At 37.3% G+C, this 16,725-nt stretch overlaps 1 protein-coding gene across 2 annotated transcripts in view; it reads right to left on the reverse strand.

The window, feature by feature from the left end:
• Positions 1 to 16,459, reverse strand: part of LOC135468692 (dynein axonemal assembly factor 9-like) — a 63,295-nt gene extending 46,836 nt beyond the window's left edge. For both annotated transcript variants that reach the window (XM_064747080.1, XM_064747079.1), the window contains exons 1-14: positions 16,305 to 16,459; positions 15,490 to 15,572; positions 14,808 to 14,898; positions 14,414 to 14,442; positions 14,014 to 14,135; positions 13,158 to 13,263; positions 12,029 to 12,107; positions 11,460 to 11,487; positions 11,071 to 11,148; positions 10,696 to 10,754; positions 9,004 to 9,049; positions 7,918 to 7,973; positions 6,561 to 6,696; positions 5,932 to 6,013 (exon numbers count right to left, since the gene is read on the reverse strand). In XM_064747080.1, the coding sequence (XP_064603150.1) occupies positions 5,932 to 6,013; positions 6,561 to 6,696; positions 7,918 to 7,973; positions 9,004 to 9,049; positions 10,696 to 10,754; positions 11,071 to 11,148; positions 11,460 to 11,487; positions 12,029 to 12,107; positions 13,158 to 13,263; positions 14,014 to 14,135; positions 14,414 to 14,442; positions 14,808 to 14,898; positions 15,490 to 15,572; positions 16,305 to 16,384 (1,075 nt within the window). In that variant the 5' untranslated portion in view covers positions 16,385 to 16,459. The remainder of the gene's footprint in view (positions 1 to 5,931; positions 6,014 to 6,560; positions 6,697 to 7,917; positions 7,974 to 9,003; positions 9,050 to 10,695; positions 10,755 to 11,070; positions 11,149 to 11,459; positions 11,488 to 12,028; positions 12,108 to 13,157; positions 13,264 to 14,013; positions 14,136 to 14,413; positions 14,443 to 14,807; positions 14,899 to 15,489; positions 15,573 to 16,304) is intronic.
• Between the last annotated feature and the right edge of the window lie 266 nt (positions 16,460 to 16,725).

Raw genomic sequence — 16,725 nt, forward strand, 5'->3', positions numbered from 1 at the left:
TATGTAAAAACAATTATAAAACGAAAAAAGAAAAACTTAAAATATACTCTTTTACAATAAATACATGAAACTCAACCTTTACACGAGCCTGTGGTACCGGATTGAGTGTACACAGGAGTGTTGACCTCTCAGTTAAGGCCTCAGGGCCTCTGTCAGATCATCAGAGAGATCATGGCTATATGAGAGTCAAAGGTGGCCAAAGTAACGGATAATTAGAGCTACGCACAACAACATGTCTCTAGACTAGCAATTTGAGAAGGTCTTTGCTTCAATCTCACCCAGCCAGACAGAATCAATAGATTCTGCGCCTCCCCACATCGACACATTACTAATGACTGCATACACAACACTTTTCACAAATTCTCTTCTGTGTGTATCCATGTATACTGGGAATGCGATATTATTTTGGACTACTACTGGCTGTTTTGTTTTCTTTTTTAAGAAAGCACAAGCAAATAAGACATTATCACCACTAGATATAATATCTCAGAGACAGACACATCACAATGATATGGCTGCAATATTGCCAATGAAGTTAGGCCACAATTATTCGTTCAGAAATGCAGAGTGAACCTATGAGAAGAAAAACATAATATGTACTATAGGAAGGAGGACCCAGTGGCACAAAAATGTCACACATGTATGACAATCACACATATAGGACAATGGTACACTAATAGTGACAAACAAAATATCATACAACAAATGTTCATTAAAAAACATGTTGCCAGCCAGTTTGTGAAACTAGGCCTAGGTGTATACATATGGTACAAGTACAGCAGGTCATATCCAATATGACCATGACTGTGCCTGTAGGTCACTTCACCTGTACCTTCAGACACACACTACTGATGCACAGGTAAATATATGTATAACAAATAAACCAGGACAAATCATCTCACAACTTGTGACAATGTTTACTTTCTATAGTCAACACTTCACATTAAGGGCCAATACAAATATGACAATGCTCAAAATGATCAGTGTACAGAATGCAGGTGTTCTATGTGGAGTCTTTTTTGAAGCACTGCATTTCACGTGAAGTTTGGTATTTTGGGGGCTCTTCTGGATGCACATTAAGGCTTTAAAATGATACTTCTAATTAACGAATCTTCACCTAAAAAAACCCTCTTAGGTGGTGGCATATAATCAATGGATGAATCAATCAGAATCAAGAAAAATGTGTCACTTGAAAAATGCTGAACTTTATGAGAATCCATGGTAATTTGCTTACAAGGTTCTTATCCTAGGCCACAGTCCTCCAAGTTTTGTTATGATGTAACTCTCTGAGTTAGTGTACCAACATGCCACATAGAGGTCACAAAATTTAACAGACTGAGTGGAACATGTAATCCTACCAGGAGTAAAATTATAGCCTCAACCATTGGTGCACATTACTTGATATCAAAAACACAAATCTCCAAATCTAATCTGTATCTGGCAAGAAAACATCTATATGTAAGTGCAGTCTGGTTTGCCATATAGTGGTCTGGGTCAAATTTGGAATTGGATGGGATTAAGCATAAACAGTTTATGTTGTGAGTATAGCTCCAGCGAAGTGACTATGATGAATGAGGGCTATTAGTATATTCAGTGCTGATTAGTGTGTAGGTGGATTGTCACAGAATGATCACTTGATGAAAAGGACAAGATTATGTTAGTAAAGGATATGACTCCAATACTTCATTGTCCAGGCAAAAAAAACATCTGTTTTGTAAAAAAAAATCCATTATTTCATTGTGCATATACATACTTGTTGTTGTATAAAAAAATATTACAAACATAACGAGAAACATTTGTCTTTAATTAAATTTAAATTTGTGGGTTGAAAGTATTTCTTACGTTCTGAGCGTCAAACATTGGCTCAGCATAGTGTTGATACTTTTTATTTATTTAATTTGTGTTTTATGTGTATCAAGAATATTTCACTTATACAACAGCGATGAGCATTATAGTGGGAGTAAACCAGGCAGAGCCCGAAGGAAACTAACAACCATCAGTAGACCACCATTGCTGTCAGATCTTCCATGACCTGGACTTGAACTCACAGCAATCGCATTGGTGATTGGTCCTGAGTCACTGTGCTGTCCTAAATGTTCGTTCTACTGTAGGAAACAAAAACCTGCTGGACAGAACCGTAGCTATTAGTAGAGAGAATTAGCATTACATACCAAGGACAGTGAACATTGCTAACACCTTTGCATGTAAGAAGTGCCTATCCTCAGATGCCAGAATCATGGTCAGGCCGTACAGTCTGCTACAAGTTCATCTGTGTTAAAGTAAACTTAAGATTCAGACTGCAAAAAACATGTTTGCATAAATGTCTGTCAACATATCCTTGTTCTTCTTTCTTCAAAAATTATTAATGCCATGCTTTGTAGATCACGTAAACATTTTTCTTTTGCTGATCAAGCGTTTCTTCACCAGGTACTTTACTTCAAGTATTTCAATCCTCCGGCAGATGTCTGTACATGTGTAAATTAAATCTACCAGGACTTCCTGATATAGCCGACATTCATCCAGCAGTGTTCACAGCGGAGACGAGCATCCATCAGCAAATTACCATACAAGGAGGAGCTATCTGGGAGCAGTTGTACACGTACAAAGGTTGCCAATGTTTACCAGCAGCCACAAAATCTGGAATTAGACTGCAAAGGCAGTTGTCAGTTCTGGGCTTTCCTCATCCAATGCAAATTACGTCTTGACAATTCAACAAACAAGAATTTGAAATTAACCTGAACACAAGACCTTGAATATAAGGATGTACTTATGAACCAGTGGATTGCATTATGATCAGTTTTTTTGCCTTATATCAACACAGATTACCATATGATTTCAGACAACTGAATGCTTTATCTGTCAATGGTTCATCCTTACTGGTATGAAACCTACACATAATATCCATGTGCAATGTACATGTACAAACAGGAAAGAAAGATGTCAATAACAAAAAAACACAACAACAAAAAAAGAGAGCTCAGGAAATGTTACCAGAAACTGTTGCATACACAAAGAAGAAAGATTATAACTGAGCCTGAAAGACACTGATGATAGCAAAATAACACTAAAGCACTTCCTAACACATCAGGGACCACTCTGGTTGTCACCGACGTCTTCTCAACAAGAGACACATTAAAACACATACTGCCTGCAGATGTTAAAAAAAAAATTCTCCCAAGTGCGAAATAAAGAAACATGGAATGATATGCATGGTGCTGTTTCACCTGTTCTCTTCTGTTTAATGTCCTAATTACCCAAAAACATTTACAAGTAAATCTCTTTCTTTTTCTTTAAAAACAGAAGAAAAAGGAGAGACACTAATGCTGAGTGCTTGTTTAGAATGATAGACAAGTCAAGGCTAAGATGTTTTCTTGATACTATAAATTATTTCAGCATAAAGTGTATTGTTACAAGGACAGAAGCTATAACTTAGAGGGGCACACTGTGGCCTAATGGTCAGTGTGCTAGTGCAGCACAATGACCCAGAAGCCTCTCACCAACACTGTTGCTGGCTTTCTCTACAGTTGTATGTGGGAGGGTCTCTCAGCAACCTGTGGATGGTCATGGGTTTTTATCCCACCATAATGCTGGCCATCCTATTATAAGTGAAACATTCTTGAATACAGTGTGAAACACCAATCAAACAGATAAATAAATTTAGTTTAACGTCTGCTCTTTCCAGTGTCGGCCAATCAGCATGTTACACATGTCTGCTAGCACAGGTGTTCAGGCCACTTTATGAGAAGAAAGCCTACAGTCTATTTCAATCACTGAATCCCCCTGAACTGCTGGAAAATGAACCATTGGTCTAATTCTCATCAGGCAGACCCCAGTAATACATCTTAGCGCTCAAACCTAGGACCAACTCAATTATAATTCCAAACCAAACTGTGCCAATGGACTCGAAATCCAATTCAAATTGCAGGGGACTTTGGAAATTGTACGGCGATCACCTCCAGCAAGTACACAATCAAATCTACATAATGGCAGCTATGCCATTAGAAGAAAGCTAGGCAAATCAGCTAATCAATGGCTTCTATACAAGAGGTGAAGGCCAATCAGGTCCTAGATTCAAACATGGAAGAATGTCTATACATCTAAAAAAATGTTAACGAGCCTTCAAATGAAAATAAAGCGCTGATCTATTCCAGAGAGAATAGACAAGACATCTGGCTAGTCTACACAACCATAATATACAATTATGGCACCACAAGAGAACGTACATGTACCTGAAAGGAACACCTCATGTACGCTTTCAACAAGGAATTATGCAAAGTTACTTGGGGATGGGAGATATTTCATCCAAGCGAAAGCTAAAAACTGCACAATTCAAGGAACCCTCATCTGTAACTTTTTCTTCATTGCAATAAACCATAGCTACACGTACAAGCCCCCTGTGTACTAAAACAGACATACACGTACAGGGGAAGAAATGACAGGTGTTTGCTATAAATGCCAAACTTTGTCTTAAAATCAATAAATCTATCTATGGAGATATGACGTTTTAAATCTCTAGGTACAAGTACACCCTGGACATCAAATATGGTCATTATCAATGTATTATCTTTATGTGCAATGCTGTAGCTATTATATCCACAACCCCCTCCCCCGCTCCTAACACACTCTTCTTGTGGGTTGTCTTGGTGGCTTCCCAATGAAAATAGCCAATAAATTTATTTTTAAACTTTTGTGCAGCCTCCTATAGATTTTATTAGAGCAACTATATCACCTGCCACTTTTGATATCTTCACATCTGCGACAAAAATGACAACTATAACTTGAAAAACAATATCAAACGTCAAAACTGTGATGCGTTGAATATGGTGGAGTAACTGTGACAATTGATAATGCAGTGGCCATTGCTTACTACTGTGTTGATTCAAATGTATGGATGAGATTTCTTATGGCACAAATGTTGGTTAGTGACCAAGAAAATTTTCCATGAACAAACAAGTCTACAACTGCATTTATGAGTACTATAACATGTTGTCCATCAGGGAAGTGCTATTGTTTTTAGCATGCCTAAAACTCATAGATGTTTGGAAAGATGGCTTGTCTTTTGTATTTACACTGAATGAGAAGCGTTCTATAATTCTCAACTGTAAAACTCTACATGATGATTTGTTTGTGTAATTAAGCAGTCCATTTTAATGGTGAAATCAGACTCTTATCTGGTCTGTTAAGGTAATTACAGAAACACAACCAATCTAAGAAAGGGTGAGGAGACATAGTTTTAAACCCTGTTAAGCAGCACTAGTGTGATGCAAGATGTCCAGTCTTTGTTACTTCAAAAATTTACAGTAACCTGACGTCTACAATACTACAATGTAGCAACTGACCTACAGTCACTCTATCTTTCATGTGATGACATTCTTGTTGAGCTGGGAAAAGAACGTCTGATGTCAGTAAAATGACCTGCTATCTAATATTCAACAGTGTGACAAATCAGACTTTCATTAATTTATGCCTAACTGATCAAACTGAAGACAAAGTCAGTGCTTAGGGTCTTGAAAGTTATTACTACCAAAAACATGTGAAAATCTTATCAAGATGGCCAAGAAAACATAACTTTTTATTGTGTACTTTTGGACAAATACCAGCAAATGTTTCACTAAGGATAACCTTGAATTCCAAATGGACTCAATCCCCACCCTCATGAATATTCATGAACTTTAAATTACCCATAAAAGCAAATGTAGCAGTAACCTAATGTTATATTAAACACAAAAAGCTCTATTTTACCAAAGTAGACAAAATTAACCCAAAGTGAGCAAGAGCCTTTCTTGTCCTCTATATATGTTCATGTTCACGCCACAAGACATGGCAATATCTCTCAATGTCTAGCAGATTTATGTTTATGTACATTCATGTAGTCTGTGTACAGGTCTCAAAACATGAAACTTCCAATGTAAGTAACACAACCTGACCTACCTCTGAATGGGACATGGAGTGGTCCAAGGCAATAGGTTCTCGCACAGCAAAGGGGGCTTTTAGGGGCTACAGCCTGGCAAACCTAAACACAGCCATAAACAATATCAGTTTTTGTTCATAGTGGCGGGCATGGGTAGTGCAGACACGGGTCCAGACACTATTTTATTTTTCACTGATGGGGCTCTTACAAATCAGTGCCATTATGTTTTTTTACCTATCAAGTTACAACTAAGGTTTTGAGCAATAAAAAATCACAATAAGTGATGATCATTTCACACTGACATTACTTTGAGATTACTCAAAAACAGGGAAATATACTCAGTATAAGTTATATTAACACACAAGCATATTTTTCCCATTTGTTTTCTCTGATAAAAAAAACACTGATGTTTTGGGTTTTTGGTTTTCTGATCTGTTTATTGTGTACTTTTTTGACAAATATCAGCAAATATTCCACTATGGATAACCCTGAGCTCAAAATGGACTCAATCCCCACCCTCATAAATATTCATAAACTTCAAATTGCCCATGAAAGCAAATCAAGGTCCCTCAGACTGACCACCATCAGCTAAAAACAGTACAATATCGTCAGCATTGGAAATACAGTTTATCATTTGTCTGCCACTCACCATCAAATTCAATTGACCATCGATTGTGGAGGTTTTCTCATTTTGTAGACATGAGTTCTCCCCCCTATGAAGTTCTTCAATGTTGTTTCTGGAGGCGTGTGCCCCAAACAGGACAAATGGGCATCTGAGCTGTTGGCTAATAAACACAAATAACACCTGTCTGAACTGGTTGAACGATCAATAATGCTTCGATAACAAACTTTACCCATATATCCTTGGTCTTATCACAGTAAAAGGGAAATAGTATATGGGGAAAAAAAACCCACAAAAACCAATGTGCCCATTTGTCTGGGGGATTTTTTGGCAATCTCCCTATGACCATTTCCATCAGACCTAATTATAAAGTGGATAAAACAGATGAAAGAAAATGCTCTCAGACAGAGAAAAAAAACCAGAGGAAATTCCATATATATCATCTGGATATTCTCTGAGAAGGTTATTCCCATAACTTTGCACTAGCTCTTTCATATCGACCTGGCTGACTGGCTGCACTGGATAAGATGTAGAATGGAATTGTTACAAACGTCAAAGACATGTAAGCAGAACATGTACATGCACTTGAAATAAAACATTTCAGTCTAATTTTGCATAATTTAAAAAGAACACAAACAGATTTTGACTATTTATTCTACACAAATTTATTTATCTGACTGGCATTGACAGATTTAGGCAAGGCGAGAGGTTTGGGAGGGAAGGGTGTCTCAGTGTCTCTCAGACGCCCTATTCTGACAAAATTAACATTGGAGAGATAGCAAAAATACGAGAAACAAGACAGCCTGCTTTGATTGGTTTATTTATTTCATTGGTGTTTTATGCCGTACTCAAGAATATTTCACTTATACGACAGCGACCAGCATTATGGTGGAATGAAACCGGACAAAGCCCAAGGGAAACCCCCCACCATCTGCAGTTTGCTGGCAGACCTTCTCACGTATGGCCGGAGAGGAAGCCACCATGAGCTGGACTTGAACTCATAGCGACCACATTGGTGAGAGGCTCCTGGGCTAGCCCGCTAACCAACTGAGCCAAACTGATTCGAAATTCTGGGTATATCCATGCTGTCATTTACTGCTCTCTGGTTTATAAATTTGTATGTGTACAGGAAACTACAGTGGCTCAATCAAACCTCAGCCCTTGCAAAGTACTTGTCACAATCTCCTGACTTAAAACAGGAGCCAAACCAGCAAGACCTGGATTCTGCTACTGTCAAAACAATGTAATAGCTAATTACAGTCAGCTAGGGCTTCCTTGATGACGGAGAGTTAATTAAAAATTATCAGTTATCATTATATGTTTATCACACACTGAGGATGTTTTTAGACATCAAAATTAAACGTGAACCAGCCAAATAACCTACCTTTGTGGGTTGTTTGTTTCACTAACACGTCCGTGTTTGTAGTATGTCAACAGTGGCTGTGAACATCAAAGGGAAATAGCTAGGTAAGACAACTCTGTCTATATATAGGACAAACTATTTTTTTTATTTACCCTGAGTTACTTTACAAGATTTAGTGATAAGTGAAGAACATGACTGCTCAACTACAGACGAAGCAGGACATGGAATATTCCACCCAAACACGGCCAATGTCAATATGTTCCAGTGTAATATACCTCATAATGAGCTTGGGAATAATTTTTAAGATGGTGCAGGACATAATGGCAAATCTTTCATCTATTCACATTATTAAAAATGTTACAATGTTATTTAGATGTACATGACAATCTTGTCCTGTACCAAACTGTTGGCCCCTATCATAACACTCAGGCAGTGGCATTTTTCAAAAACAGTAACACATTTTTCTTGATTTTGATTCATTCATCCACCTTATAGGGCCACTTTTGATCAAATTTTCAGAAAAACTAAAGTGTCAGCATCAAAAGTATCATTTTATGGCCTTTATACGCCCCTGAAGGTTCATTTTTACATGCCAAACTTGGGGACCAATATTACAACCTTTTCACATATGAAAGAGCAACTTTCACTGCAATGCATATTTATTTTGGATTTTGGAGACAAACCTGTATTGGCTGGATTGGCCAGTTTTATGGCTTCACAAAAAAGTATAATTTTATCAGTGGAAACAGAATAATGCCTTCAGAAAATGCTTGAATAAACACCTTGTAAACATACGAAAAGGTTGAGGAATTACAGTATATATAGTATTTGCTACAGCCTGACACTGTCCTCGTTTTGCTGCTTATTTCCATGCTTGCATGAATCTACAACAGATTATGGAATTTCTGCCCAAGTTTCGCATGTGTCAGACTGTCTCACTTAAGGAGGATTTCAAATTCAGTAATTACACTAATTTGCATTATCTACAGCTAGATTTGAACTTACATTCTCAATGATCACAGGCCTATCAACTGCAGAGAGAACACCGCTTTAGACGAATGAGACAGTATGACTCATCACAGATTAAAGTTTAACCATGATACGTACTTCTCCTACTGTACCTTCTGTGAGGCAACCGGTCTCACCATCCAAGCTGAAAATAAAATATGAAATTGATTGTAATGTAACCCTAGCCACATTAATTCAGTATTAACAAGAGTCAAGGTGAACACAACATACTCCCCAACAATTGCATTTGTTGTGAAATGTATGAAAGAATACCAGCATAACTGTGGTGAATATAATCCCTGAGGAGGAATTTTCATGGGTATTGATGATGGTATAGTGGTAGCCCGGACAGGAAATCATTTCTATTTAAATATATAGTATATATAAGGAAAATGGCTATTCGGTTACCATGACAACTGCGAAAGTGAACAAATGTGAGTCATGACATATCGTCATCTGTGTATCTATGTATGCCCCAAAAATTAAAACGGTACGTAAAAAACAGTTAGAGTTGTAGCGCTGACTCGAAAACATATCTATTTATATAGTGTATATAATGAAAATGTCTACCTAGTAATCATGGCAACCGTGCAAATGGACAAATGTGAGTTGCAACACATCATCATCTATGTATCTATATATACACCAAAAATTAAAACTCTACGCAGAAAACAGTTGGAGTTGTAGCCTGGACACGAATTCATATCTATTTATACAATATATATAAGGAAAATTGCTATCTTGTTACCATGACAACTGCGAAATGGACATATGTGAGTCCAGTTACATAGTCATCGGTGTATCTATGTATCCACCAAAAATTAAAACTCTATGTGGAAAACTGTTGGAGTTATAGCCGGGACATGAAATCATACCTATTTATATATTATACATGTGGGAATGGCAATTTGGTAACCATGACAACTGCGGAGATGGACAAATGTGAGTCCCAATACATCGTCATCTGTGTATGTATGTGTCCACCAAAACTTTGTAGTTGGAGTTATAGCCCGGACACGTATACGCTAAAATCCGGACTCAAATACGCTACACGACAAAATTGCTACAACATAATACGTATAAAAATGTCAGTATTTAATATAATCAACAAGCAATAACTCAAAATACGACAATAACTCTTCAGACAAAACTGCAGATTTTCCAGCAAGACCTGGATTAAAAACAGTAACCTCATATATGTACGTCAAAATCTAGAGATCAGGGTAAGGGCAGACGACTCAATCAACAACTGTCTTTTAAAAGGCCAAGCAAGTAGAACACCTATTCTGTTCTAGTATGGAGTGATAATCAGGTCACACAACAAGTATGACACCTGTGTCACTCAGTAAAAGGAAACGTAAACTGATCTGTCGTAAGACATCACTTATGCCAACATTAATGAAGATGTCATGTAGTTGTGGCACAGTTATTGGACATTGTGAGGGTATTCTTTCCTTTCGACCTGTCAATAAGAATCTTGTAAACAGGAAATCTAGACCACTGACTTACACAGGTAAGAAGGCCAGCATAAACCCATTCATAGATACCCTAATTCCTCAACATATCTGCATATGAAAGAGCTACTTTCAGTTTGGTTTTTTATCATGCACCGTTTTAATATGATTCAGAAGACAAAAGCACATGGGTTAAGTTGCTCAGTTTGAGGGCTTCACAAAAAGTATAATTTTATCGGTCCACATCACTCATAAGCCCTCATAACGCATTTCAACAAACATCCTACAAACAGGCATAAAGGCTAAAGAATTACAGTACATGTATTCCTGTACTTACATGTGAATATCAAGTGATGTCAGAAGGGAACTCCACTGCCTCTCAAACAAAGGCAAATTCTGCAAGAGATATCAAAGACAAATGCACAAATAAACAGCGTAAGCACATGCTATGCAATAAGATATGCTTTAACTTCATACAGCTGTATAATTTCAAAGTTTAAACTTGAATGAAATAGCCAGTAACACAAAGATTTCATGCTCAGATAATGTCTGAGATAATGTCTTTTCTCTTGATTAAAACTATTTGCTCTGACTGCCATTTCATACAACATCCAAGGCAGATTACCAGCTGGTTGTCTGTGGCGGGACTTATATTTGTATTTATGTATGAGGATATCATCAGTCTAGTGCACGTATACTCTATGTCACAGACCTTGGAGATAAGTGTTTCCATGGTAACAGGGTCAGCCATACTGTACAGTTGTTCAACTTGAACACCAACATCCTCGACCTGGGGGGAAAAATGCAAAATCAAAACTTTGGTCATACAAGGTAAAGTAAATTTAGATCATCAACTTAACCAGTTATGGAGTATACACTGGTTTATTTTGTTTAAAATTGTGCAATGTCATGAGGAAAAAGTGAACAGGAATAATCAGAACACACTTTTATTTGACCGACTGTCTAGGAGAGAGCACAAAAATTTAAAAACTGATGATTCTTCTTGTGTTCTGAGAGCAAAATGTAAAGATTGTTTCTCATTATCAACAGTCAGCGCCAAAACACTCTAGCACTCTGCGTAATTAACCATACTTAACTCACTTGATACTTCATTGTGAAGAATCCACCACTGTCAAAGTAAAATAAAGATTAAAAAGATAAACCTACCTAATTAATTCCAGCGATAAACCCACATTCATACCATAGGTATGCAAGGCTTTGATTTCTCAAAGAAAAGGCAAATCTAGAACTCGGGATTACAAAAACATCTACATGCACAATGACTGGCTGATAAACCTAGGAGATTATGGGGTTAAAGCTTATGTCTCAGACACCACTAATTTCATGTACAATACCTGTCAATAATACATGCATTCCATGTCAAATTAGCAATTTCTTAGCAAATTGACGGACAAGGCTAATACTTACTATAAACTACAATGTCAAAATACTCATGTACGGACAAACAATCGTACAGACATACACATATCAAGGTAAGGTCCATGTCATGAAGTTCAAGATGAATTTGGTAATGGTTGCCTCATTGGTTCTACAAATATCATGTAGACAAGGTCACGATGAATGACAATCCCTGGACAGCACAAGCACAATACAGGTATATCTCTCCAGATATAAAAATGCTACATTAGACAAAATGTTATACTCCATACCCTCCCATCTCGTCCAAGGCAAAAGCCTGTACAATTGGCCATTTCTCAATCTTCATCTTGTCAAAAGGCTGGGACTGTGCTGCAAATGGAAAAACATTCGTATGACATATTTCACGAAGATTATGATGATTTGTTTTTAGCTCAGGTTGCTTGAACTTCAATATCACTTTTCAACAGACATTGCAGTTCAGTGCATACAACAATGATGTTTAGTGAATAAAGCTGTTTACGGGAGAAATGTTTCACTCATATGATGGCCATGGTTTTATGAGTGGAGGAAATGGAGTGGTCAGGGTAATGTATATTTAGCTAGTTACTGACAAACTTCTTGTGTGACGTACAGATATGACCACCATACTGGAAAAAGACAACTGGTCTTCAATCAACATCTGACTTCACAAAAATGACAAAAAGTGCATTGTTCACTGCTTACTTGCATGAGTGTCACACAAAAACTGAGATCAAAGGCCAGAGTTGAACCCACACCTCTTGTGTCCCAACGATTCAAAGACAAGCATGTTAATCACTTGGCCACGGCCTGGGCATCATTTCACAAATAAATCTTCAGTTGTAAATCTTAATCGTAAGTCCTAAGCCATACCAGTCGGTACACACTAAGGAAGAGGAAGTATTGTTTTATGAAACGGTCGTATGTCGCAAGATTTAACTTAGGATCAGAGTTGTGACATAAGACTCTTAGTGAAATGGGAGCCAAACCCCCAGTTGATAATGGCTGAATAAAGAGACCTTTCTACACTGTAAAAGTATGCTCTGTGACATGTACTGTACATGAAACACTGAGGTTTTGTCCAATTTGAGGGTTGCTGACACTGTATATTTTCATCTTCTATTACTGAGTAACCGTGTAACAAATCCTTCAGAAAACCCATTAAGTCAGCACAAAACACTGATGTACCAGATAATCGCTTCAGCCTCATCTTTGGTTTCACAGCTGAACAAATGAAACGATAACCTAGTCAGCAGGTGCAGATGGTATTGGCTGCAGGATACAAGAATATACACGTCTCTCATGCGATGGTTGCTGTCCAATGATAACCAGGGTCTTTTGTCTGATGTATGAATGTATCAATACAGCTGGTGTGGTGTCCACGTACATACATGTACATACCTAGATCAGCAGAGCTGTGAGGGATTCCTACTGAACCACAGTCATGGAACATATTCACAAAGCTCCGCATCTTGAATTCTTCCGCCGTGTCCTCATCAAAATGGCACTGAAAAGATGGACAGAGATGTGGCATGTAATCTGCAGAAAAAACTAAATGCAATCAACAAGTGCAACAAGAGCAAAATCACTCTTTTACCCATTTTCAAAATGTCTCTTTGCTAAAATAAAATGCACATGAGTACACCCAAAATAGGCCAGTCATTAATAAGTGTATTTGAGCTGTAAAAGTTCTAAACCTATAAGTTTTGGCTTTGGACAGTTACTCAAGATTATATTTATTACACACAAGTATTATGATGAGACCAGTTTCACAAAGATCACACCGGATATTACTGTAACAATGGTGTAATAATTCTTTATACATGTTATATGTCTAATTGGGCTACTGCATTATTTTTAGCATTTACTTCCACGGGGTCCACTCTACAAAGTGCGTGGAAATTACATGTACTGGTAACTGGAGTGATATATTGCCATGACAATGCACCTGTCTCAAAGATGCATGCACTTTGCAGAACCGGTCCCAGGTGTGCAAAGGACATAAATATCAAAATCACTACAATATCCTTCTAATAACAAATTAAACATCATGTTGACAAATATGATAATTCTAGCATCCTGTGATATTGTTTGGGAGTTTGTTTACATTTGTACATGTCCACCAAACTATACTTACAGTTCTGGGCGTGTTTTACAAAGCTGTCAAAACACTGGGCCCAGCACTTACCACAGTATCTTGTCATGGAAATTGCAGAAAATCTCTTAAGTACTAGTAAACACAGCACAGATCACTTACATCATCCCGCAGACAGTGAAGGCGTAGGTTCCTCCAGTGGCTGATGTAGTCTATCAGGTAAGGGTACAAGCCAGAGTGACAGTACACATGAACACTGTGACGCTTCACAACCATCACTAAATCTACAATAGTGAAAGGTGGCACACAAATATAACTTGGCATTATTCTGAGTATGGATCTGTTTATACAGATACAGTATTAAGAACACTGTTCTAATTAAACATTTGGTTTCACTATTCTGTTAATGCTGAAAACCCATGTACCTCATTTAATACAACATAAAAAAAAAACATGACACTACAGAATGCTATTCAAATATAAAATGTATCTGTACAACAATTCTTATATTTTCAACTACCATATATATAAATAAAGGGTTTTGTATAATCTTTACACTTACCATCAAACTGATCTTCATCAACCAAAGGCCTGGAAGAGAAAGAATCAAGTTCCCATGCAAGTTTACAGACAGTAACTCCGTCTTTTGAACAATAGAATCATGTAAGATGTGTTTACACACAGACTCAGCAAAACTAAACTGTTAAAACACCAAACTTTAATTACTATCCAATTTAAATGCATGAATCCAGAACAAAAACTATCAGCAATCAACAACTATGCTTTAATATGATATTCATACAATCAACGTGTTAACATTATATAGTTGGAATGCACATCATCGGACATGATGTTTGCTGTTTGAACAGGGGGCAAAAAAAAAAAAAACAAAAAAAAAACAAAAAAAAAACACAAATACAAAAAACATGCACAGATGCATTCTTAAAAAGTATTACCTTCCCATGATTGATTTCCAGGCATCACAAAAACCAAACAGAAGATAGTTTGCCAGGTTCTTACTTCCATCGTGATGTCGACTGTCAATTCCTGCAATAACGGACAAACTGGTATCTACATGTACGTAATCAATCCATTACACTCTAACCACTTCTTCAAATAATGTGTAATATTTAACACAGAATATGTAACAACCCTAAATGACCTAAAATTTCATCCATCACTAAGTCGCGGATTTTTCCAGATTCTGGGAGTCTGATTGATTTTAGATAGGTACTTGGGGAGGTGGTTGGAAGATAGAACGATATTCTACACGGAAAATGTAAATTTTAGCACCAAAAGTGCATTTATTTGCCTCCAAAAATGCTTTTTTTGGCCAAATTTTTAGGTCATTTAGGGTATTATGAGGTATATTTTTGTGCGCTCCATACACAAAAATACTTATCAGAATATCGTGTTGGGGGAATGTATGGCATACACTGTTGACAGACTTGGATTCAGTTGCCTGCAGTACACCTTACTTAGCTTTTTTTTATACAGGTAAGTATATCTTATAATACATCCTCTTGTATTGAAATTCAAATCTACCAAGTACATATCTCACATTGCATCCCAGAATATAGGTACATGTACAGATGCATGCATACAGATTTATATTGGAGAGAGTTTTACAGGAATTACCTAAAACACAGAGTATAGAATCTATTCCTGGCAGAGAACCATTCTCCCTCATTAACTCCTGCACTCTCCTCAGACGAGAAGCACTGGAAAACAAAGAATAGATAAGTTGAAAAAAAGTACGTGTATAAATAGGCCTATACAGTATTTCTTGACAGTAATCTTTGTCAAATAAGGGGCCTTCGTGACCTAAATGGTTAACAAGATAACACAGCAAAGTGACTCTCCATGATGCAGTCATTGTGAGTTCCAGCTCAGCTAATGTTGGTATCCTATCCGTATTTATGCACCAAGGTCTTCCAGCAACTTGCGCATGGTCGTGGGTGAAATAAACCATTTAAAACAAATAGGCCTACCTAAGTTCTAAAGAAAAGTAAGGTGAAAAGTAGAAGTTATTTCTATCTATCGCATCTACTGAAACTTACTTCATTATTTGAACGTCAAAACTTACCATGTGATTTGAGGGTGTGAGTGATTTGGGGATTCAGATATTGTTACAACAACAACAGCAACATTTTTCATCCCATGAAACTTGGGAAATTTGGTCAGGGACCCAGGGAAATACACAGTTTGCTGTGATAATCTGTGCCACCATTTACAATTTCAACACAACAGCTGTACAATGTACTGAACATTTAATTTATGACAATTAACCCACAGAGTTTAAAAACTACAGGGGCAACACACGACCAGAGTGAAAAAAAGAGGCACCTCGGACTTATTATAGTTTCCTCGTTTCATCTTGACAAAACACATTTCTACGACTATGAGTTATCCTTTTGTTTTTTTGAAAACCAGTTTAACGCTGGTATACGTACCTCACAATCGGAGTCAATGATTCTGACTTAGTATTTTTCAAAGAAGCTCGAGGACTTCTTACCCTCCGTAAAGCTGACATGTTGCGTTGACAGGGACGCTGAGGTTGGCGCTTCCGTGCACTTGTGGCGGGTTGTGATTCTAAGGGAGGTGACTCTGAATTTCCTTCCCTGCTTATTTTTCTTTTTGAGTTACTCGCCTTGGAAGGTGTGGAAAAGTGGAAAGAAAGAATAAAAAGATGATCTAAACATCATCAGAATTTATTCACGTGGTAACCTGCCTTATATAGCCCATTGAATTTGACTACCATGACCGAATTAATAGTATTGCGTGAAAAAATAAATACATAAAATAGAAACAGACGCTTTTCTCTGACGTCATCGGAAGTAGTGTGAAGTGCTGACATCACAGTTTTTGTGATGA

This window comes from Liolophura sinensis, chromosome 6, assembly GCF_032854445.1.
Source record: "Liolophura sinensis isolate JHLJ2023 chromosome 6, CUHK_Ljap_v2, whole genome shotgun sequence".
Taxonomy (NCBI): domain Eukaryota; kingdom Metazoa; phylum Mollusca; class Polyplacophora; order Chitonida; family Chitonidae; genus Liolophura; species Liolophura sinensis.